The 24,887-nt window shown below is 46.0% G+C and overlaps 1 protein-coding gene across 5 annotated transcripts in view; it reads right to left on the bottom strand.

Annotated features, from left to right (window-relative positions):
- DGKG (diacylglycerol kinase gamma) overlaps positions 1–24,887 on the bottom strand; it is a 197,322-nt gene that overhangs the window by 12,087 nt on the left and 160,348 nt on the right. For 4 of the 5 annotated variants that reach the window (XM_032338301.1, XM_032338304.1, XM_032338312.1 and 1 more), the window contains 2 exons: positions 23,284–23,461; positions 1,948–2,068 (listed from right to left, as the gene is read on the bottom strand). In XM_032338301.1, coding sequence (XP_032194192.1) covers positions 1,948–2,068; positions 23,284–23,461 — 299 coding nt within the window. Of the gene's footprint in view, positions 1–1,947; positions 2,069–12,660; positions 12,703–21,053; positions 21,056–23,283; positions 23,462–24,887 lie in introns of those variants that run through there. The other variant, XM_032338313.1, reaches the window with a different exon arrangement.

Genomic DNA, 24,887 nt, shown 5'->3' with positions numbered 1-24,887 from the left:
AAGGGGGTCATTGTGAATACCATCCCCATGGTAGGAGGAGAGGAGAGAAGACAGTGTTGCTTTCTCGTCGGGGACAAGGCCTCTCCGCCATACGGATTCTTAGAAGGAGAGAGATGAGGTCTTTAGACTTCCTTCTGGGGAAGAGTTGTGAATTTGTTCTCTATTGCCTTTGGGAGAAAAGGAAAGTCCTTTCGGAAGCCTCTGGTCTGGGCCAGCAGGGAACAAACAGTTGCCACCCACTGGCTGGGAAGCTGTCACCTGGGTTTGGCATCGGCCCTGCTTTTGAAATGATAAAACGAGGAACACAGGCTATGTGTCAATGTCGATCACTGTCTGACTCATCTCGAGAATATTTAATAATAAAAAATAATAAGCCTAATAATAAAACTGATCGTAAGCAGAGAGAGTGGCATTTTGGTTCTTGGGGCTGAGGAGGGTGTTTGGGAAATGCCCAGGAGGATGGGGATCTTGGACCCCCCCCTCCATTCTATCTGAAAATAGGTCTACTGAATGTGAAGAAAAAGTCCTCCCTCTGACACGTGGCTTTTTTGATTCCCCGGGGACTAAGATGTTATGTTCTCGTGATCTGTGTCAGTTATGGCTTGGCTGTGCAAACAGACTGGACCTTCTCAGTGCCAGAGTCATGGAGGATAGACAAGGAAGGGAGTATGGAGATTAATGTGGAAAACAGGTGCCCAGCACAACAACAGCCCAGAGAGAAAACAAGCACAGCTCTGAGTAATAATGGAAAAGACAAAGGAGATACAGGAAGGGAATGAAGAAACGGGTTAGTGGGATAGACTTCAGCTAAGGGATGTCAGGGAACCAGCTCTGGGGATCTTTCTGAAAGATACTGGTTAGTGCCTAGAGCAGCACTTTCTTAAAAGTGTGCTGAGGACACTCACCCAAGGGGTTTTGGGAGGAAAGAGTTCTGTGGTCAAATATTTTTGGGAAATCTGCATACTCTGGCCCTTCAAGGAGATCCCTACGGCACACTAAAAGCTTTGAACTGTAAAAATTGAATGGGGAAAAGGAAGGGAATAAAGACTTCTCAAATAACCAGGTGGAGAAGAATCTGATGAGTTTTATTGACTAAACAGAAGCAACCAAAATCAGAGGATGCCCTCTTAGACTGAATCTTTCCAGCAGTCTGTAGTGACAGACCTGTGACGGCCCCACCTTGAAGAAGCATCGCCCTCTTAGGCAATTATGACAGACGGGCTGATGTTGATGGCTTGGCTCTACAAAGGCACACAGGACATAGTATTTCTAAGGCCACTATCCAAGAAAGAGTGAGCAGAGAACCTGGTTTCTGTCACCGTGTAACCCCTGGCATACATCTAGCATCTTAATTTGTAAAGATAAGAAAGGCAACACTGAGCAGAGGATCGTAGGGGGAGGGAGGGAAATCTGAAAGGGAAGAAATCAGAGAGGGAGACAAACCATGAGAGACTGTTATCTATAGGGAACAAACTGAGGGCTGCTGGAGGGGAGGGGGGTGGGGGGATGGGATAACTGGGGGATGGGCATTAAGGAGGGCATGTGATGTGATGAGCACTGGGTGTCACATGCAACTGATTAATGACTGAACTCCACATCTGAAATGAATGAGGTACTATATATTGGTTAACTGAATTTTAAAAGAAAAGAAAAGGCAAGGAGTTGAACCTCTGGTTCTCTGGACCTCATAATCTTATACTATTTAGAGAACTTCACCAATTCATTACAAGGGAATAACAGACAGGTCATGGTTGATGTCTTAGATGGTTGTATTATACCTGGTTTGAGAAATTAAATGTCTCTAAAGATATGCTTTATAAAAGTTAATCAGGCTTCCGTCCTGCACTCTCCCTGCACTGAAATCCAAAGATGGCTCCCTAGTCCTTGTCCGTAAGAACACTGAGGGGAAAGAAGACCTGGAGGCTGCTGGGTAATGAGGAAACATACCTGATGGTGACAGAGGAGCACTGGGCTAGCCTCCTGCCCGCACTCTTCAGGCCAGTGTAGATCTGCCCCATCTCCATGGCTCCCTCTAACCCCACCACTTCAAGGAGCTGGTCACTGAGGTCTGCAGAGTGAGACAAACAGAAGCAGTGCATACACATCTCTCTGTTCCTCAGGCTGGTTTTGGTCAGAAACCGAGATCTGTCAATGATACCCTTTCATCTCCCACCAAACAGCATTTTCAAACTAATTATGAATACAGAATTTCCCCCAAAGGTCAATACATGTACTTTTCATGAACAGAAACCCAATTCTAATGGGAAAAAAAAAAAAAGGTTTTCATTCAGAACATTAATATGCGTCCAATGAATAGGTTGGCAATTCTAGAAGCTTCTTCAAAGGGAGAGTAACAAATGATGAACCAGCTATTTCCGAAATGATTTTCAACCCCCTTCCCCCCCCCCCCCCACCCAGTACAGCTAAAGACACATGGGTTTGGGTTTAGGATAGGAAGTGATGGTGACAGAAGTCCTTCTCTGTAGCTGGTTCAAGTTTCTTTTCTCTGAATGTCGGAACAACATCATGGCCCTACTGATGATGACGGATGGTCAATTAACCTCAAATTTGGCCTGTGGGAAGCCAGTGGTGAGCCAACCTCTTTCAGGACACCAGGTGCCTCATCTGAGCCAAGGAAGAGAATATTTCACCTCCACCAGATTATTTTGGGTCCACAGTAGAAAAAGTGGGACAGAAAATATGAGTCTCAGGCTCAGAGTCCCATAGGCTCGAAGGTCTCTCACAGTGGCAGTTCCTCCTGATTCAGCACCTGGAAGATATCTTTTGTTCAGAGTTCCTGTGGGCTGCCCTTGCCCGATTTCTTGTGAAATGGCAGGATCAAGGTTTGATGCTGGGAACAAGACTCACTTTTACAACACAACTTTAGTAGTTAAAACAGAAACAAAACAAAAAGGCGGATTCTTTAAAGCTTCCTTTTTTTTTTCATCCTACTAATATCCCCAAACAAGAAAGTTAATGCTTTTATTTATTTAATAGACGGTTTTTGTCAAAGGTGCCTCCTGGTTATAGCGTAATGGTGTTTGTTAAGATTGCCAAGGAGATATTTGGGCTTGTCTTTCCTTTTTTGTTTAGAAGACTATTGTTTAAAAACATTGTCTCCATGGGCATATTTCTAATGAAGAGTTAAGCAGACCATGAGGCTGACTACAAATGTGTCAACACTGCTCCAATCCAACCTCCTGATGATCACTGATGGACAGCAGCTGCCAATAGACAACCCGTGCTCGCTGGTCTTCCTGTGACAGACACAGAAGCTTTCCCCTGTATTTTCTATTTCAACTCACACTCCCATTCTCCTTCTCCTTCTCCTCCCCCTCCCCTCCCCCCCTTCTTCTTCTTCTTCTTTCTCCTCCCCCTCCCCCCACTCCTCCTCCCCCTTCTTGTTTTCTTCTCCTTCCTTTTCTTCTCCTCCTCCTCCTCCTCTTTCTTTTTTTTTTCCCCCCCATATCTACGAAGAGATACTGTCTCCTCTGTCTCTTAGACTCTCTTAAACTCTCCATCTCATTTGGTCTTGGACCAAGAGGCCGTGAAAGAGCAGTGTTTGTTTAGGAGAACGCTCCAGGCTCTCTTAAAGAGTTTGGCTCCAATAAACAACAAATATCTAAACCTCTAGTCATTTAATTAGTTCCCTTCTTACTAAAGAGCATTAAATAACCATTGGGTAGTCTTAGCTTACGGTCCCATTTTAACAGTGTCTGTGAAATCAGCACAGGTTATGAATGAGAGAGGGGCGAGGAAGGGAGGAAGGAGGAGGAGGGAGGAGAGAAACAGAGGAGTGTATCTAGGGCAAGGAAGGTGGGGGAGTTATACTGGGGTAGGAGGAAAAAGAAGCAGAACTTTTCAGAGGTTCCCCTAATGGTAGACAGACAGATGTCTTGTAAAATGTTGCTCTTTGTACCAGGCTTCAGTATTTGACAGTGCTGTTATAGTTCAGTGTTTTCCCTCCTTGAAACATTTCCTGGTAACAAAATGTTCTAAGAAGCAGGGGACTTAATAGACTCAAGTGTTTCAGCTTTTACAATGTCTTGGTCTTTTAACAAATTTTCCTGTTGAATGGCTTTAAGTTGTTATCACTTCCCACACATTACCTTGCAGCTATCACTTCCCACACATTACCTTGCTTCCTGGCTCTAGAAGAGAAGTAATGAAGGCTGATCTCATCCACATGGTGGGTGGGTGGGGGGCAGAGGCTTACACACATGTGGGACTGAGGAGATAAATGCAGAGTAAGGGGCTAGGATATAGTGGTATACTTTTTGCTGTTCTGCTTTTAAATTGTACTCTGAATCTTCTCTGGCATAAAGAGGCTAGGATGACACTTGTCTACTACTGGAGGAATACTTGACTGCTCTTCTACTTCTCCACCATTGCCTAGCTGATCTTTCTTTCCTTTTCTTACAATGCCTCCCATGAGATTCTGAGATAAGGAAATCTATTTAATGTTATTTCCCAAACTTATGGGACCACAAGTCTTTTCTTTTGTGTGATACCCATAAACAGTCCATGGTAGTTTTTCTTTGATACACATTTTGGGATTGACATTACTTAATTCCCTTTACTTCCTTTAGCACAGAGATACTTATGCATAAATTAAATTTGAACTTAAAGTGAAAAAGAATAGAGTGCAAGTCAACATCCAAGCACACAGAACAATTAATATTTAGAGCTTAGAATCCAGGATCAAGACATCTGGTCTACCAGGTGTCTGTTTTACCTGGTACCAGTGATTCAGAGTATGGTTTTGGCAATTCACATCACCTCCATATTGTCGCTCTTTACACTTTTCAACTCATTAGTATTTAAGCTGGAATGTTCATGTACCTTAGTAAAATAGGAATTCATTCATTCATTCATTCATAAGTTACTGAGTAGCAACTGAGTGCCAGATAAGAACTGGGAATACAAAATGTTCTACTCTTGAAGGACTCTTGGTCAAGAGGGAGAAAATGTAGTAGGTGTAGAAAATGCTATAACTGAACTGTGAGGACAGGGAGGCGTGAGTAAGTATGGGAGGACTAAGTAAGGGAGGAAGATGTCACAGACTTTTAAGGAAAGTCTTGAAGGATAAATGCTGGGTTCAGAAGGAGAAGGGACAAAGATGTTCCAGGGGCAGAATGATATGTAGGGTTGGACGGTCACAGAATGCAGAAAGAAACTAATTTAGCAATAAATCACTTGGCAAATTCTTTGAAAAACATAAAAAAATTCTACATAAGGAGAATTATTGTCTAGAATGTTTGTTTGTTTGTTTGTTTTTGACACCTATAGGAAGAGGGTCGCTGAGCTGGGCACAGGTTTGCCGCAACCACTAGAGTGAGGCCTTTCAGTTCTGCCCCTGGTAAAAATCCTTGTGTTTGTGGGCAGGGAACATTTAATATACACTCTCTACGGAGGAAAAAAAGATGAAGAATGGGAAAATGGAAAAAAGGAGAATGTGGAAGCAAAGCAAGAACAGCAAGGACGGCCATGGCAGCTCCAATCTGGCCCGCTTGACTCAGCCCCCGGCATGTGACTTTATAAATGCAGATCCGCTCATGTCATCCTCATACCAAAAATCCTTCAGTGGCACCAATCATAACACCAAGTGCTGGCAAGAGAAGATGAAATGTGCATTCTTTCACACCTATGATGAAAGTGTAAATTGGCAAAAACTTTGACAATGGGAGTCTACAATTTTCATACTGTTGATTCATTAATTTCTTTTTTGGTACCAATCACAAGAAATCATTGACAGGATCTAAGTGCACACAAATATGAACATTGTTGTCTCATTTATAGCAGTGACATCCCCCCTTCCTCATTTCCGTCTGTATGAGAATGAAGTATACAGTATCCATGACGATAGACTTTTGCGCTGTCATTAAGATATTTACAAAACTTCGAAAACATTAACTATGTATATGACGTTAAGTGTGAAGGTGAGATACACACTTATTTATACACAGCACGTCCTCAGCTAAGTAAGAATATGCATAGGAGAAAAGGATAAATTCCCTTAATATCCTAACAGTGTTGAGTTCTGGATCATTAGATTCGAGACCACTGTTATTTTCTACTTGATGCTTTTCTACATTTTTCATGTTTTCTAGAAGTACATATTAATGTTATAATTTAAAAGTCATTTTAAAAAAACCCTATCAACTGACTGCTCTTCATGCTTGTAAACTTGATGTAAACTCCCTGGCTTATTCCCCAAGGCCTGTCCCCATCTGTCAAGAGGCTGCCTTTTCCTGACACTGTAGGGCTAGGTACCTGTGCCTGACAAGGACAACAGCATGAAGATCTCCAGGTAATCTCTCCTTTGTGCCTCTGTGTATGCTGTACCCCTGCTTGAAATGCCCACTTCCACTTTTACTTGTTCATCAAGACTCGGGTCAAGCGCCATCAACTTCGCGAAGCCTCTTTGCACTACAGTTTGGTTTAGATCCTCGAACTTTTGCAGGTAAGTGTTGTCAAGGAAAGAACAAGGGCGTTGATGCCATGATGGTGGGCAAGAGATGGCTGTAACACTTGCTGTGGCACAGGGTCTATTTGAATAAGGAAGGAGATGAAGGACTAAAGGAAAGGGAGAAGGGGGCGAGAGGTGTAATGAGTTCTAGTAGGTCTTGGGAGCCAGTGGGAGGAGGAGGGTTGGGAGAGATGCAGTGAGCAGTGCTCATACATTCCAAGTCCCTCCCATGGCCCCAGTGCTGGGCAGCTGGAGAAGAGGGAGGCGATGGGTGTTAGCATCAAGGCGAAGTGAGGCTAGGTCAATGGTCACCATCCTTTGCTGCAGGTTATGGTCACCTGGAGAGTTTTTCCCCGTAACAATGCCCAGATTGCATCTATACCAGTTACATCAGAATGTGTGGGCCTGGGAGCTACGTGTCGGTGCTTGTTTTTAAAGATCCCCAGGCGATTCCAAAAGGCAGCACAGTTTGGGAACCGCTGGGCTGGGATGTTGGGTGGATCACTTCTCAGAGTGAGGTCTTGTAGCAGCAGCATTAATGTCACCCAGGAACTTGTTAGAAACACAAACCCTCGGGCCCCGCCCCAGATCTACTGAATCAGAAACTCTGGGGGTTAGGCCCAGCAGTCTGTGTTCTGACAAGCCTTCTAGAAGATTCTGAGGTACGCTCAAGATTGAGAACCTGAGCCGTAGGCAATAGAACTGCCCAAAATATATAGCAGGAGTTGGAGTGAAAAAGATGATAAACAAGTTACTTCCTGATTACTTTGACCTAGGGCTTTTTCACTTGAAAATTAGGAGTTAGGAATAATAACCAAGTATGGTTATGAGATCGAAATGGCAGAGCTGAATGCTAAAGTGTCTGGCATAGACTGGGCACTAAAAATCTCTTAGTTTTACTTTCCTTTTCTGCCAGATTCAACCTGATAGCTCCCAGTCATCCAGCTGGCTACCTTCCTAGAGCTGTGCGTACAAATGTCCCCAAATGCCAGTATTCAGGCTAAATTTTTTAAAACATCTTCTGTGGTCCTCATAGTTTCACACCTCCACACAGAGGCCACAAATTAGAGGAGCTTTCCATTAAATGTTTTGTTTTTCCTTCCTCTTATCTCTTCCTTCTCTCTGCTTTTCCTACTTTGATCTCAATGGTCCCATTTTTGCTTTTATTTTTTTAGTCCTGCCCACTGTCCGCAGGTGGGTTTGGAGCTCACTGCTAACAGGTAAAGCTGGCAGAGCATTCATAGTGAAGGGGTATGTCTGATCTGTCCACTCCCTCCTTCAGGCCCTTCAGGGGCCCTGGAAGCCCAAGGGACAGAATGCGAAGTTACTGTAGCTGGCCCCATTCCCTCCACAGGTGTCCTTTTGCTTAGATAACTCCTGTTTACCCTCCTGAGATACCCGAAGCACCGTGCTTCTTCCTTGTCCTTTGCTCAGACAGTGGATCTCTGAGAAAGACAACTGTTTCTGAACATATCACTCTCCCAATTCCAGTGAGAGCGGAAAGTAGGGACGCTTTTCTGTTTTGTTTATCTTTGTAACCCTAGCAACTGGCCTACCTCTTGGCATACAGACGGCTTCCAATAAATGTTGGTTGAATAAACTGTATAAGATACATGTTTTAGTGCCAAAGACATTAATAGGTTTGACCTGAAAGAGGAAAATGATAGTGAATAATAATAATAATAATAATAATAATGATAACTACTTGCCTAGATTGAACTTGGTAGCAGGCTTTCCATGAATTAATTTATTAATCTGCATATAACAGGTGACATGCAGGTAATATGATGACCCATTCTGGTTTTTGCCTCTCTCTCTTTTAAAAAAAGATTTTATTTATTTATTTGAGAGAAAGAGAACATGAGTGGGGTGCAGAAGCAGAGGGACAGGGAGAAGCAGACTCCCCACCAAGCAGGGAGGCCCACGTGGGGCCAAGTCCCAGGACTCTGGCACTATTACCTGAGCTGAAGGCAGACGCTTAACCGACTGAGCCACCCATGTGCCCATTGCCTCTCTCCCTCAATGCATAATTCTAATGACCATCCTCATCTTGACTTCTGGTTCACACTAATGAAAATTCAATCATTTCAGAAGCAAAGGAAGCTCAGGATATATTAGTGGTGTGATTTGAACTCCTTGCTTGCGTACCATAGAGAAGCATGGGAGATCCTTAGCCTAGCAGGATGCCTTGCTACTCTCAACCCCAATCCTATCTGTTTCCTCTTTAGTCAGTCATACTCCAGATTTAGGCTGAGAACAGCAATGGGCCAACCCAGGGAACCAAGCAACCCCCAACTGACGTGTGGAAACCCCACATGATGACACCCAGAGAGTTTCTGAACCATCCCACCATATAGCCCCACACCCTAGAACGCCTGTGGGCACTGTCCCCTTACCTGGGTTCTAGCGGCATGAGTGAGCTGAGATGTTGGGCGTCCCTGCTTTGGGTTGGAGTCCTATCATCTCAGTGGGGAACACTGGTTAGCTGATGCTCACCTGAAGGTCTTCCTGGCAGGGGTATCTGTCTGACTAATTAGAAATGAAAAAGGAATTTGTCCCTACTTGATAAATGGCCTCTGGTAGACAAATAAGGAGTCATAGCGCTCACGGCAGCTTCTGAGCAACTCTGTACAAGGTCTGGAGTTTAGGGCCAACAGCTTGTGCCCATATAGGGCAGGTTTTGCATCTTTTCCGAGTCTGTCATTTGGCTAAGCCTGCCGTAACAAAATCCCATGAGGCTGGGGGGCCTGAAACAGCACAAATTTATTTTCTCACAGTTGCACTGGCTGGACAGCTAAGACCAAGGTGTTGTCAGGTTCAGTCTTTCCTGAGGCCTCTCTCCTTGGTCTGCATATGGCCACCCCCTGGCCACCTGTTCACATGGCCTTTCCTCGGAGGCTGTGTGTCCCTGGCATTTCTCTGTGTGTGTCCAAATCTCTTCTTAAAAGGAGACCAGTAAGATTAGATTAGGGCCCACCCTCACTGCCTCATTCCATCTTGATCACTTCTTCAAAGACCCTATCTCTGAACACAGTCACATTCTGAGGTAGAGGATAAGGGCTTCAACATATGAATTTTGGAGATGACAAAACTCCCCTCAGGTCCCTGCCCCATAACAGGCACAATAATAAAACCTACTTCTTAAGTTACTTTGAGGACAAAAGAGTTAAAGAATGTGAAGGTGTTCTATGAACAGCTATTAGAAATGTTCCTTATCCCTCTTCTAGGGAGAAGCTGACCTACACTGGAGGGGAGCAGGGGGTTGGTAGGCCTTCTTACGATCCTCAGAAGGAAAGGATGCAAGTGGAGCTCTGCCTTGTGGTGGGGCCAGGTTCAGTCCCCATGGTCCAGATAGGTGAGTGGCAGCTGGCAGGCTTCTCTCAGACTTGGCCTGCCAAGGCTGTGGCAGCTGTCACCTTGGGCTCCTTCTCCTGGGTCCAAATTTCCATGGAGATGGGCCACGTTCCCTCGGTGGCTCAGGCATCCAGAGCCCCACAAAGCCAGGCACTGAGCAGACCGCCTCGGCTCCCCACTGGGTCTGGTCTGCACAGATGAAAGAATGCTCCAGGCTAAAGAGCTTCAAAGCCAGCTCAGAAGCCTGGCATCCCCAAAATAGCCTGGGTATGGAGAGATGGAGAATCCCACAAGATTCTTTCTTGATTTTCTGGAGGGGAGGGGCTCTGGGCTTTCCTTGGGCACAAAAGGGTGAGTAAGGAAGGCTGTACTGACAAACAGGATTTTCACCAGGCACGTTCCCAGCTGGCCTCTCGGGTATCCCAACCACAGCTACCCAGAAGAATAACCCAAGACCAATGCTTTTCCTAGGGATCCAAGCTCAGACACAGGATAGAGGCAGAGAGACCTTTGCCGGCAAACCAAGCAGGCAGGAGGCCTTGTTCCTTGGCATTCTGCAAACTCAGTGTGAAGAATGTGCTCCTGAGATAAGCTGTGGGACCCAGAGCATGGGCCCTGGACAGACTTACATCAACTACTACTGCTTGGCACACAGTAGTCTTATCACCTTGGGAGAAGTCACTTTGCTTCCCCGAGTCTTATTATTATTATTATTATTATTTTTGAAGTGGGCAACATGCACAGCATGGGGCTTGAATCCATGACCCTGAGCTGAGTCAAGAGTCAGATGCCCAACTGACTGAGCCATTCAGGTGCATCCTCCCCCACCCCAGTCTTTCTATTATCTGGCAAATGGAGATATAATAACTCACTGGCAGGCTTATGGTAAGGTTTAGAAGTGAACCAATCAGGAGCCCTGCCCAGAAAGCCCTCAAGGACTAGTAGAAGTTATTGTGATTTTATGTTCCTTGGGAAGGGGGATCTCCAGAATATCCTGTCTTTGCGACACGATAAGTGAGCGGCCCTCTGCAGGTGATCATTAGTGTGACCTAGAACAGGTGGTACAGGAGGGGAAAAAAAGAGAGAAAAGAGGAGAGGGATGGTGGGGGCGGGGTGGGTAGGAAAAGAGGGAGGAGAAGATCAGGGAAGAATGAAATGCTGAGAAGAAAAGCAGACATAGCAGGATGGCCAGATACTGTGACCTTGAGCTTTTAGGATGACTGCCCTTCCTGGCAAATGTAGCATCCCTATTCCTACTTCTTTAAATCTGAAGCAGGATGGAGGGTCAGCATTTTATTTGGAAAAGGGTTCCTTTAGTTCTTTTCCTTTCCCTGAATTCCTGTATACATGTGTGTGTGAGTGTGTGTGTGTGTGTGTGTGTGTGAGAGAGAGAGAGATACAATTCCACGGTGATCCATTGTTCCTGGGCTGAGCAACGAGAGTCGAGGAGGATCTGGAGATATTCCAGGCATGATTTTGACACCCTGGTCTAGTTAGGCACCTCCTTTTAGGGACGTTTCCTTTGTGCCCTGCTGTGATCATACTGGCTTGCAGGTTTCTTCTACTCCCCAGGGTCTGTAAAGCCCCATAAGAGAGGGTATTGAGTGGTCTCTGCCTCTTGATAATCCCAGATGACAACAGGTAGGAAGGAGAAACAGCCCAGAACCTCTGCATTCTGAAGAGGAGAGACTGTAGGGTTGGAGGGAAAGGGAATGTGTTGATCTAGCAGGTTTGGAGCTGGGATTTTTGTCTCTGCTCTGGCTGTCCAGTTGAGTAACCTCGGGCAAGTCATGTTCTTCCTCAAGGCCTCCATTCTCCCTGACTTGGGTGGGGGCAGTCTAACCTTCAAGTCTGTTTGAGTTGCTCCTACAGAAGTAGAGACCGGATTGCCTGACTGTCTGGGTCAAGTGCAGACTGGCAGCAACCCCTACCATTCCTTACACTGTGCAGAAGACAGAACATTCTATGCAACCCTACACTGAGGCAAGAGAAAGAGCAAGGGTGGGTTCCTTACAGCCATTGTTGTTGGCTCCTGAAATCCTGCTGTGTGGTGAGGTGGGGAGGAAAGAGTGGGGCCTCCATTCTGTGTGACTTTCTCTTCCTGGGTTGGGCAGGGCTCTGATGAAAGCTCTGTCTTTTGTGGAAGGGAGGCTTCTAATCCCCTCTATGCCCAAGGGTCGGGTGTTTGAGGAGGAGAGATGCAGTGTGCTGGGGAAGTCGTGTGGCAGGAAATTTCTCAGGAAGAAATGGCCTCCTGGAAATGGCTCTGAAGTGAGGGCCTGACATCATCATTATGCCTCCAAGAAAAACCAAGAGTGAGAATGTCTTAGAAGGCCTGGGAGGCAGTGGAGATACGGGGAATCTTGACTGCATAGTCCCAGTGAAGAAATGAAGAGAATGACAAATAGCGAGCACAGACTCTGGGCCAGGCCTAAAGCTTTACAAAGGTTATTGCTTTTAGCCCTCATGACAACTCTGTTAGGTGGAAACTATTATCTTGACATTAAAAAACAAACAAAAGAAAACAAACAAACAAAAACCCCCCAAAATTCTTGAGGCTCAGAGGGCTTGAGGAGTTCTGCCTAATGGCACAAAGCTGGCAGGTGGGATAGCTGGAATTCAAACCAAGGCTTGTCTGACTCCAAAAATAAACTAGGAATAAAAAACTCAAGGCAGAGACAAAATACCTAGGAGTGATAGGATGTCCAATGGCCAGGAAATGAGCATGGAGGGGCTGAGCCTCTCCTCGGTTCCTCTCAGGGAACACTTCTTGGCTACATGATCGTATTAAATGGAATGCTGACTTTCTCGGCTAGAATGTGAAATGCTATTGTTGGTATTTTGCCGGTATATTAGCTGGCTTTATTTTGCTCACTGAGCTTGAGAAGCTTTGGTTCCAGGTATGGTGTATATAATAGAATAAATCAATTAGTGGTGAGATTTTCCAGCTCAACTCAAACCTGATTCTCAGGCATGACACATATAATAAGGTACATTGCAGACATCTACACCCACCAAGCTAATCACAGCTCGGAGAGATGTGCACACCACCCACCTGCCCCAGAAAGGCAAAAGTAGAGAGTTGCGATCAGGAGGGACGGTTTCTGGCTGTTGGGTCAGGACTGGCCAGAGATTGGGGCGGGAGGGGGGGGCACGGTACTGCGGTGCACATGGAGGGAACGCCATGTTTGCAATATCAGGACTTGGCCCTAGTCCCAGATCCACCAATTAGTGTGGCCTCGGACAGGTCAATTAACCTCCCTGAGCCTCGTTTTTCTAATTATAAAGTGTTTCTCAAGGGTGCTGCAGGGGATTAAAATGAGATGATGAGTATAAAGTATTTCTAGCATCTAGTGCTAAATTCAAGGAGATGCGTAACCGGTATTGGACGAAGTGGCCTGAAAATGGGAAGAGGAGGGTGCAGGCGGCACACTGGAGGCGGAAAAGACCCAGGTTCCGGTGTAAGGCGTCCGCTCCTCGAACAAGGGAGCCGTGTGGTGTGGAGGCAGACAGGAGGGCGGAGCATGTGGGTAGAAGCTGGGATGCTGTTGGGTGGTTTGTGGGGGAGGGCAGAACCACCCACTGGGCAGCGTCCCCTTCCTCTGCCCTCCACTGCCTGCTGGCTTTTGTTCTCCATTGTCGCCTGCTGCCCTTCCCTTTCCCTGTCCTCTAACCCAAACCGCACACTCGTCTCCCATCTTATTGCTCTGGGCTTGAACACCTTCACCTTTTCCTCTCTTCCTATTATTAGAGGATCATGGACAAATCCCATGGCGCACGACTCCTAGATCTCTACTTTTCCAGCCTTTCTTTCCGTCAGCTCTGCATGCTGGTGCTCTAACCTATGCTCCCCTTCTCTCACTCACTGTCTTTTCAAATCCTTGCCAGCTTCACTTGTCAGCACATACATATTCTGTATCTCGCTCATTCATTCATTCATTCATTCAGACATCAAATACTTCCTGGTCACCTCCTGGGTGCAGGGCATAGTACTGGCAGCCAGGGATCAAGTTCTTAAGGAAAGCCCTCCTTGTCTGGCTCCCCACACTCTTAACGATACTCTGCTTCTGCCACTCCGTGGTGCTCATCTATGGTACCGGCATTAACTGAACTGCTCTCCATGTATTTCCTGTAGGTAGACTGTGAGCTCCTGGAGCCCCCACACTCTTGCTTGTGTCCTCCACAGCACCTGGAGCCCTACAAGTCCTTGAAGGCAGGTTTGAATCCATGCTCTGTCCCGTCCTGTGGGCCACGGGACCCTATTAACCTCAGAGTCCTCAGCCATAAAGTGGATTAAATACAGAACATTTCCAACTTAACAATTGTTTGACTTTATGGTGATGCAAAAGTAATATACTCAGTAGAAGCCATACTTCACATTTTGAATTTTGGTCTTTTCCCAGGTCAGGGATACACGGTACCATACTGTGTCATGCTGCTGGGCAGGGATAGCACAGCACAGCTCCCAGTCAGCCATGTGATCAAGGGGCAGATGACTGCTATGCAGACAGCCATTCTGGTTTTTCAGTTTCAGCACAGGATTCACTATATTACATGAGCTATTTAACACTTTATTGTAAAATAGGCTTTGTGTTAGAGGATTTTCCCCCAATTGTATGGTAACATATGTGTTATGCACGCATTTAAGGTAGGTTATGCTAAGCTACAATATTCGGTAGGTTAAGCATAGTAAATACACTTTCAACTTACTGTATTTTCATGGTGTTACTAGGAAGTAACCCCATTGTAAGTCAAGGAATATTGGTAGTTAAATATGCAACAGGCTTGGCCCATAAGTAAGTGCTCAGTAAAAAACAGCCCAATATATATTAATTGATTAGTTAAGAACATGAAACACTTCTTACGCAAATTAGGAGCAGATGAAGAACACCAGTGTCCAGGCCACGTGGAGTGGAGTGGCCTGCCTGGATTTTGCTGTGGATTGAGTCTTAGCAGACGTCTGATATCGAATGACTAAGAAGCTGCTACAGAGAAATAGGGACTGGTGCGTGGGCCAAGGGAGGGCAAGCCAAGGGGGAGAAATCTAACAGGTCTAGACCTGCCAAAGAGCTACCCCAGAAGTTTCTTCTGCATGTGAAAAATGAAGGGCTCATTAGCTCTGGTTTCTATTTTGAGCAGCGAACTTCTTAAGGCAGGAATTAAGTTGAAGTTTAACTCCAGCCTGAAGCTGGGTGAGCAAGTCTGCCCCTGCCAATGCTGGGCCGCCTCCAGCGGCACAATTCTAGCTCGCCAGCCCCTCCCAGGTCTTGGTCAGGGATGAGCTGGGGGAAGAGGAGGAGACACAGCTGGAGTCAGAGCCCTCTAGATTCAGAAGTCAGCCAAGGAAGGATGAGGGACTACTTTACTTGAATTTCCGGTGAACTTAGTTGGGTCAGGGCCAGCCAGAAAGGTGGAGACTGGGGCGGGTACTCTGGCATGTGCAGAAAGAATTCTATGTTGAAATACTAGGACTTGGGCTCTAGTCCCATACCCACCAATTTGTATGACCACGGGCAGGTCCACAAATCTCCCTGGGTCTCATTTTTCTAATCTATGAAGTTTCTTCTTGGCATTCTTAGGGGGAGTGACCAGGCTCACCAGTTTCCTGCTTCTCAAACTCCAGCACACATAGGATCCCCCGGGGGGGGGGGGGGGTCTCGTAAAAATGTAGATCCGGCTTCACCAGACCTGCCTGAGGACTCAAGGATCTGCATTGCTGACATAGGGGATGCCCTTGTTGTTGGTTGTGGACCGCATGTGGTCTGGAGCAGAAATGGGCAAACCACAGCTCGAGGGCCAAATCCAGCCTGCTGTTTGTTTGTGTCAACAAAGTTGTGTTGCAACACAGCTGAGCCCATTCATTTGTATATTGTCTATGGGTGCTTTCACACTAAGTGGATGGAGTGAGGTAGCTGCATCAGAGACTGTGCGGCCCACAAAGCCTAATTATTTTAGTAGTTACTCTGTGACCCTTTATAGGAAAATTTGGCCAATGCTTGCTCTCGGGTACCAAGAACTGGCCCATGTGAGCCAAGAAACCTGCCCTTCAGTCCAGGTCGGGCCAAGGGCAAGCCACTTCACCTTGCTCTCACTTTCCTTATCTAGAAGACACAGTGATCTCTGAATTTCTAAGAGACTTGTGATTCTGGGATTTCAGTGCTACGTAGGAAAAGTCATAGTATCTATGGAAACAGACTTCTGAGAACCAGATTTGGCCTTGATTTGGAAGATGCAAAATTCCTACCTGGCCTAACCTGTAGATCGAGCAGGCAGCTCTGACCGGTGCTCCTAGAGCCACACCTAATGTAGGGTCAGCTGGGAACAGATATGGCTTTGGAGAGGGAAGAGTGTGGATTGGGAAGTGGACCTCCTGGCCTCTGGTAGAGGCCGATGCTGGCACAGGGGGCCCCGGGATGTTGTGCCCCAACATCACACTTATAAATTCCACTTTGCTGGGAGATAACTCAAACACAGCTTCCTAACTCACCACACCAGGTGCCCCTGACCTTGGGTGATTTTGGTCAACCAATATAAATATTAGCCCTTTCCAGGTCTCAGGGACTGTGCCGGACACAAGGATATAGAAAGAACGATGACATCTGGAGCTGAGGAGCCCATAGCTGGGTGGGGGACCCAAGGTAAGGAAATAATTGTGGGAGAGTTCCACAAGCCAGATGTAAAGGAAAAAGTATGACTTTGGGTCTCTAGTGTGGGCCATAGGTGATGCCATTAACAAGGCAAGGAGCAGGGACGGGGCAGTGGGCTTTAGGAGAGGGGGTAGGCTGTATAAAGAAGAAGATAATGCCTCTTTTGGGACATGATGATTCTAATGTGGGCACCCAAAGGACTGAAAGTCAATGCTGTGATTTTTTGTGAAAAGCAACACACTGTCTCTCTGCAGGCCCGCAATGGTTAAGAGGAACAACATGTATGTTGCCATGGTTCCTCCCCAGAACTGAGGGCAGTCCCAGTGCACACCCAAGTACCCCCAGGCTCTTTAGGGATCCCTTGCCTTCCTCCTCCTCAGGCCCCAAGAGAGACCTTGGCCAGGAGAGAACTCTGTGGAACGCATACTTGATGTAAATTTCGACTTTCTCTCAACTCCCATGAGCTGACTACTGTTCATTATGACTGTCTTTCTGGCCAGCTCCCCACCAAATGGGAAAATTGGGAACCTACAACTCTGGACAGCTCCTCAACCCAATGGGCCACCTTCTGTTATGGTTTCATGGAAGTGGAAAGAAAGCCCTGAGAAAGAAGGAACTCACAAGCTCACAATTATTTTTTGGCTCGTCTGAGCTCCAACTTCTCAGCCGGGAATGTGAGCCTGAGATGACTGGATGGCAGCCCATTCTCTTGCTTTGACATCTAGAGTATGGTCCATACAATCTGTGAAAATCCACATGGGCACAGTACAGAGACAGACAGAACCACGTGTGCCCTTGAAGTAGTGGAGTCAGCTGAAGAGGCAAGTTATCCCCTTCCCAAGCAAGACATCTGCACTGGGGCTGATATAGGACTCTGTTTGCTAGCAGGGTACCTGTGTGATGCCTGGTTGGTGGGTTGGAGTGTGAGTCTAGGCATTCTATGAGCCCCACACTGGCTGGCTGGCCTCGCTGGGGGCTCCTTCTTTGCTGCTTATCACAGATCCTAATTGTATGCCTATCTGTTGGATTAATTTATTGAAGCCTGGTTCCCATGCTCCCTGATGGCTCCCTCATGGTCTCTCTCCCTGTCTTCATTTGCCAGGTATTAAAAAATTATTACCAATGAAAGTCTGGGGAGATTTTGTCCTTTCTGCTTAGAACCTCATATAGGACATCTTGTTGACAGTTCAATTGGGATTGACTAAGAAATCACTGAGAAAAGAGTTGCTTTAATAAGCAGACAGACAGAAGGCCTTAGATGTGGATGACACAGTCTCAAGGCTATTGTTGTTTTAAGGCTGAAGGCTGGATTGTGACAGATATGGGGTTCCGTGAAGAATGTGAGAAAAAGTGTAGGAAGTCCCTGCATTTACACCTCGGGTGGGGCTAGGGAGAGACGATGGCAGAACTTCTCAGGGCTTCACTCCCCAGCCTTGCAGGGACTGGTTCGGCTTTGTGTCATGCCCTTGGTGCTTCACGTGGATTCAACACTTGGCATCCTTACCCTTTATCTTGTTTCATTGGAAACTCAGCTTAGGGGTAACTCCCAACTGGAAGCAATAGCCAAACCAACTTAAGCATAGTGCCAACAAATAACCCTAGAGATACAGGTTTTCAGAGCCACAGGTAATTTAAAAATAATCTAGACCAAATTTCTGAAGTAGAGCTTGAAAGAATGAAACACTAAATCCAGCCCCTTTTGGGGCACCTGGGTGGCTCAGTGGGTTAAGCCTCTGCCTTCGGCTCAGATCATGATGCCAGAATCCTGGGATGGAGCCCCACATCGGGCTCCCTGCTCAGCAGGAAGACTACTTCTCCCTCTCTCTCTGCTCCTCTCTCCCATTTGTGTTCTCTCTCTAAAAAAAAATAAAATCTAAAAAAAAAAAAAAAAATCTGGCCCCTTTCTTATCATACACTATCACTGTCCATTTATCACTTAACAATAATTCAGATTACTCTTGATTAAACACTCCCCATGTTCCACCCGCTCTACTAAAGGCCCTACATGGATGATCTCATTTAACCATCAAAACAATGCTCAGTGAGAGAGACCATAATTGTTTCCATTTCCTATGGGTTGAAATGGAGGCTTGGGAAGGTTTAATGACTTAACCAACGTCACATGGCTGGTGGTGGGAAGGCCTGGGTCTTTCAGCTTCTGGCTCAGTGTTTTGCCCCTTATCTTATATTGATTCTAAGTCCTCAAGATAGATTTGAATTACTTATTTGCAGATAGCTGGCACGTTTTACTTATCAGTCGAATCTAATGGTATCACGAGGTTGAAAATCTCAGCCTCATAAACACTCACATATAACTCTTTAAAATACATTTTTTTTTTCTTTCAAGATTTTCCACTGAATGCCTGTTCCTGCCCAGCTCCAGAATCTACTGCCCACTGTGCTGGCAGACCAAAGGCAAGATTCTCTCCCCTTCTCATTCTCTCCAAAAAACATTTCTGTAGACAACATGAGCCAGGTGGGAAGGATGTTAAGCTTTGAGGGGGATACACAGATGAGGACCCCATGCTCCCCATTTTCCAGGTCCTAGCTGAAGAAAGAAGTGACAAGGATACACACACCCATGCAACAGGACCAACCCATAATCAGTGTACTGTCAAGACAGCAAAGTCAAGTGCTCTAGTAAGACAAGGGCTGGATTCACTCCCAGAGGTGCCACCAGAGGCTCCAGAAAGGAGAAAGCCCTTGACCTAGACCTTAAAGGAGGAGTAGAACTTCTGCAAGTCTATTTGGAGCCTTTCCTTAGCTTGGTATATAAACATTTCCTGTTTTCTGAGTGTCTGGCTTGTGCAATACATGCAGTAGGATTTTCAAATTAATTTTCTGGTTAGACACTAGACACTAGGGGCTAGCTAGGAATCATGGACTTGGTTCTGATGCTACCACTGGATGTAAATTGTGTAAGAGGGCCCCGTTCTCTGGGCCTCTGTTTTTCCTCAGCTATGAAGTAGGGATGTGGAAAGGAGTGGGTATAACCTTGCTCCTGGGCTTCTGGTTAGGTCACATGAAACTAACATAGGCAAAATTATTTGTAAGCCAAAATGAAATGCAAATATAAGAGACTATCCATTGCTATTCTTACTAGTATCATTAAAAAAAAAAAAACAAAAAAAAAAAACAAAACAAGAACCAATGCCCATGCACTGCTCGTTATCCAACAACCTTGTTTTGACTAATTACCTATCAGGCACTGGGGATACAAAGATGACTAAACCCCAGCCTCCATGCTTGGAACACGAAAGGTTTAGGAAAGGACATGTCGGGACAATTGATGGTGTAAGTTTAATGTGCTAGGACAAAGGCAGGGGCTGGACTTCTGCAGGAGCTCTGTTCCTTTCTATTGTTAGTACAGGTAGATGGCAATGCTAAAGTTAAGAACTTCAAAATCAGAAATCCAACTGGTATGCTCCAGAATAAACTAGGATAAAAGGTGAGAGGAATTTTTTTTTTTTTAAGTTTGAGCTTATGCTATGTTCCAGGCACTTACACATCCATCATCTTCATAAGTTAGATATTATTATGCCCATTTTACAGTTGAGGAAGCTGAGACTCTCAGGAAGTCGAGTTTATAAATCTGGAAGGTGTAAAGCCTAAATGTAAATCCAAGTCATTCAGTTGCAAGTGTGGTGCTTTTCCCAGCACTCTTGCATTCTAACTAGGCAGTGTTTGTATAGAACTCACTCCATGCTCATTTTGAACGACCTTATTTCTTAGATTGCTTTTCTAAGTAGAAAGACTGATCTGTGATGAGGAGGCTTGACAGTAACCCCTTCTAGTGTCATTTCCTCTTAAACTGCCTGAGAGAAATCGCTTCCCTCCCACTATTCCCTCCTGACTTCTTCCTCACCTCCAATCCTAATGAAACCGCCAAGCAGTAAAGAATCCCAGCACATGAAGAGCCTGTTGAGAAGAGATTCCTGCCTTCTCAGCAGCTGGCCTAAAAACTGTGAAACAAAACACACTGAAAGACAGAGGGAGCGTGTGATATGATTTAGCTCAAGGAGCCCACCTAGACGGAAAACTGGCCATGCCTTAATTTTGTGGATCTGCAAGGAAGCTATGATCTATAGAAGCCTGTGTGATTGTCACACTTGCATATTTTACAGATAATGAAAACTGAAACCCAGCAGGGTGAAAGACTTGCCCAACATCACACACTAGCGAGAAAGAGAGCATCACTGGAACCCGGGTCTCCTGACTCCCAGGCCAACCTCTTCTACTAAAATAGGTTGTCTCTTTAGCTTTCCCCCATTAACATCTCAACTTAAATGAGATCATGGCCCTTTCAGAAGAAAACTCAATGCTGCTGTCTCTGTAAAGCCCAGAAGCCAGGCCCCTCTTGGGCCTCTGCTCTGATCAGCTCATGTCCTCATCTAAAGAACAGGAAGTAGCTTCGTTTTTAGCTCCGAAAGCACATTCTGGGGGTGGGAAAGGGGGATTTGGGGAAGAGAGTTCCTGTAGATGATGGGTAGGAGTGATCAGCAGACACATTACTCTTGCTGGAAGAGGAAGATACATGGGCCGATATGTAAGGAGAAGATAAGTCCTTGAGTTCTAACCAGAACGTCTTTAGCAAGAGCTTTCCCATACCCTGGGCAGGAGTAGGGGAAGGAGTCTACCCTGATCCTGTTCTGCTGGAACTGAATGTCAGGGTGGAGGTTGGGGTAGGAGCACCAGGGTGGGAAAATTTGTACAAAGTTTCTATAACCTCCAATGCTTCCCCCACCCTCTGCTAGCAACCACAACTTCCCTTGCCAAGGAAGGAAGAACACATTAATCAGTTCAATAATTTACACAAATTGAAAACTTTACTGTGTGAAACAAAGGGAACTTAAAAGGGCAACAGAGAAATAAAAATTCCTGAGTCCTCTCTTAAAGGCCAGAGGTGTGGAGATGACCCCCTTAATGACCTTGACTTGGAATAGAACGATCTGACTGTCCAACAGATGGGTCTGAAATAAGCAAGTAACCCCTCCCTTTGATGGTCAGCCAAGCTTTGTCTCCTTCTGTGGTAGGATCACATCCAGTCTTAGTACTTGTCAACCAGGGACATCAAAGAACAGAGATCCAGATCCACACATACTTTTTCTGTGTTAGTGGTTCTCAGACCTGGCAGCCTATCAGAGTTGTCGGGGGATCTCATTACAAATTTAGGAACCAACCCAGTGATTATTAGGTTGATCTGGGGTAGGGCCTAGGAATCTTCATTTTCAATAAGCAGGACTGGTGTAAGAACCAATGATCTGGCTCAACCCCATTCATTCAGCTATCAAAAGTTTACACGAGATCCTGGTTTTACAACAAAGAAAACTGAGATGTCAAAAATAGGTTAGAGCCTGTACTTGGACCCAAACCCAGTCTCTTGCCTCTTGACGTGGTATCTTTGCCAATACCCTCATACTCATACATGGCTTTCCTCCCTCAGCTCACCAGTCTGTTACGAACCCCTGAGGATCAGTGGGGGCCATTCATCCAAACCATGGAGAAATCAGAGCTGCACGGGTACTCTGATTGACTTCCCACTTGGTTCACTGATGGAAGTGGCTTGGTAAGGTGTAGGGGTGAACGTGTGGATTGAGAGGGGAAGGTTCAGCTGATGCCCTCTAAGGCATACTTCCCAGTTGTTCCAGTCAGAAAGTAGTCAGTTCCTAGAAGCAACCTGCTGTGTTAGAGGAGACATGGTAACAGAGGCGGGATGAGGGGGGAGTAACAGAAGATGAAGTCACTAAGGTAACCTGAGGCCAGACCATCTAGGGCACTCTGGGCCACATACGGATCTTTGGCTTTTACTCCAACCCACCCACTGTAGGATTTTGAGCCAGAGAGTAGCATAATCTGACGTATTTTCGCAGGGGTTCTCCTATGCAGTGCTAAGGACAGACTCTACAGGGCAGGAATAGAAACAAGGAAACCAGTTAGGACGATTTGTAGGAATCCAAGGAACAGAAGAAGGTGGCTCAGATCAAGGTGGCAGAAATGCAGGGGTGAGAGAGAAGTGACAGGATCCTGGATGTTTTTTAAAAGTAGAGCTAGCAGATTTTCTGATGGGTGGGATGGGAGGTGTGAGATAAAAAGGAGTCAAGGATGGTGCCAAGTGTTTTGGCCTGAGCAACGGGCAGGCTGGAGTTAACATCAACCGAAATGGAGAAGGCTATGGGTGGGGAAGGTCTGTGGGAGGGACATCAGGAGTTCGGTTTTGGGCATGCTGAGTCACTGACGCTCACGTGGTTTTTAAATAAAGTCTCACGCCTGGATGAGGTCATCAAGAGTGAGGACAGACAGAAAAGAGAATTGAGGCCCTTGCCTGGGGGCCTCCAGCACTAAAAGATGATAGAGATGGGGAATCAGTGAAAGAGACTAGAAAGGGGTAACCAGTGCAGGAGCAGGAAAACAGGAACCTGTGGAATCCTAGTATCTGCAGGAACAGGGACTGGATGAAACGCCGCTGCTGAGAGGAGGAAGATCAAGTGTGAGAAGTGACTGCTGGATTTAGTTATGGAAGGTCACTGGTGACCTTGAGAGCAGCGCTTGACTCCTGACCTCAGAGTCCAGTCTGACTGCTGATTGTCATTTAGGGCTTCCTTATTGTTAATTTTCTCCTCTCAGTCGGATGGTAAACGTTGCAACAAAAGGGACGATGAAATGGCATATTCCCAGAGCAATGGGTCCTTGTTGGGCTGTAGGATGTTCTAGAGCCTGCTGTAGGCCCTGATACAGTTTGCTAACACACCCATCTGAATGTCCCCCTCTCACTAGGGCGCCAACCCAGAGCAATTTTCCCCATGCCTTGCTTACCTTGCACGCAGAATTTCAGTTCCTTGGGGTCAGTGACAACTTTTCTGCTTTCCCGGATCACAGCCCGGTTCTTCTTGGTTTCTCCCCAGAGATTGGTGCCCCCGTACATGCTGGGAATGTTGAGAATGGCAATGCCTTCAAGAAAGATGTTGCTCAGGTCCACCCCAACCCCGTCACACTGAGGGGCAGAGAGAAAAGATCATTGGTTAGTGTTCTCAGTGTATCCCAACCCAAGACGCTATATGTGTGTGTGGCAGGAGTTCTCGTGAAGGGTGTGTGATGGGCCCTCGGCCAGCAGCCTGCCTCTGTTAGATGCTCAACCTGGGGCAAAGTGACGGAGGCCTAATGCCTTGGCCCCTGCAGTGGGTTGGGGAGATACAATCCTGCTAAGCTTTGAGGATGGAAGTACAAGGCTTCAGAGATCCTCTACAGATCTACAAGGGCTCAGGGATGGTTCTCGAGAAAACTGCAAACATGTTCTCTGATCCAACCTCATTATCGTCAATTCTGTTCCTGACTAACCCATGTGAAGATATGGTGGGACACTGAGCCCTGAACCTAACACATAGTAGATTCTGAACAAAGGACAAATAAGTTTCACTTTACCCCCTCTTATCCTATCCCTCCTGTGATAAGGACAACACGGGAAGACTTGGAAGGCTTTCAGATACAGCACAGGGAACGGAGTCAAAGGTATTGTCATAGCATTGTATGGTGACAGATGGGAGCTACACTTGGGGTGAGCCCAGCATAAGCTATATAGTTGCTAAATCATGATATTGTGCCCCTAAAATGAATGTAATATTGTGTGTCAAGCATACTTCAATGACAAAAAAGATTTGGAAGGCTTTCAGAATTTGCCTGTCTCTCGTATCTGCATTTTAAGTGCAATTTTGGCCCTTATGCCTGCTGACCTTGCAGTTTCCTTATCCTCTCTCCACCACCCGCATCCTCCGTCAGGTAACAAAAGGCCAGAAGGCCTGAATGTGTCTGTCTCAAATATGCCTACTTTTGGCATACTCTTTACCAATGCAGCAAGAAGTGAATTAGTTCTGATCATGGTTCTGCACAACTGTAGGTAGTTTTCTTCATTTACACAAGGGAACAACCCACCCAGAGGGGGGAGTTAAGTTACTCAACGTTGTACAGCTGACACATAAAAGAGAAAGAACTCAAAATTAGGGACTTTGACTGTAAAGCCCAAGGTCTTTATCGTGGTTCTTGAGAGGCAGGAAAAATGAAAAGCATGCAACAAAAATCTACCGTCTTCGGGGTTACCTACAAACCCAAACGTCCAGAGATTTCTCAACAGAGGAGGAACAGGAAGGAAGGGCTTGTTGCCATTCATATTTGCTCAGCTCCTGATTTCTTCAAAGCTCTTCGTTTATGGTACCTTATCATCCCCATGGCTTGTCCCCCGACTACAAAATAGAATGGAGTGAGTTTCTCTTATGACTGGAAACTCATTTCTTCACTGGGAAGTTCTGATTATTTGAAAGCTTGTCTCTTTATGTTGAACCAGATCCTCTTTCTTCCTGCTTCTACCTATTGGTCCTCGTTTCCCTTCTGAAGCCAGACAGGATGACCCTCCTTCCTCCTCCATG

The sequence above is a fragment of the Mustela erminea genome, chromosome 1, assembly GCF_009829155.1.
Source record: "Mustela erminea isolate mMusErm1 chromosome 1, mMusErm1.Pri, whole genome shotgun sequence".
Lineage (NCBI taxonomy): Eukaryota > Metazoa > Chordata > Mammalia > Carnivora > Mustelidae > Mustela > Mustela erminea.
The sequence above is the reverse complement of the archived record's forward strand: the minus strand, read 5'-3'. Positions and strand labels throughout refer to the sequence as shown.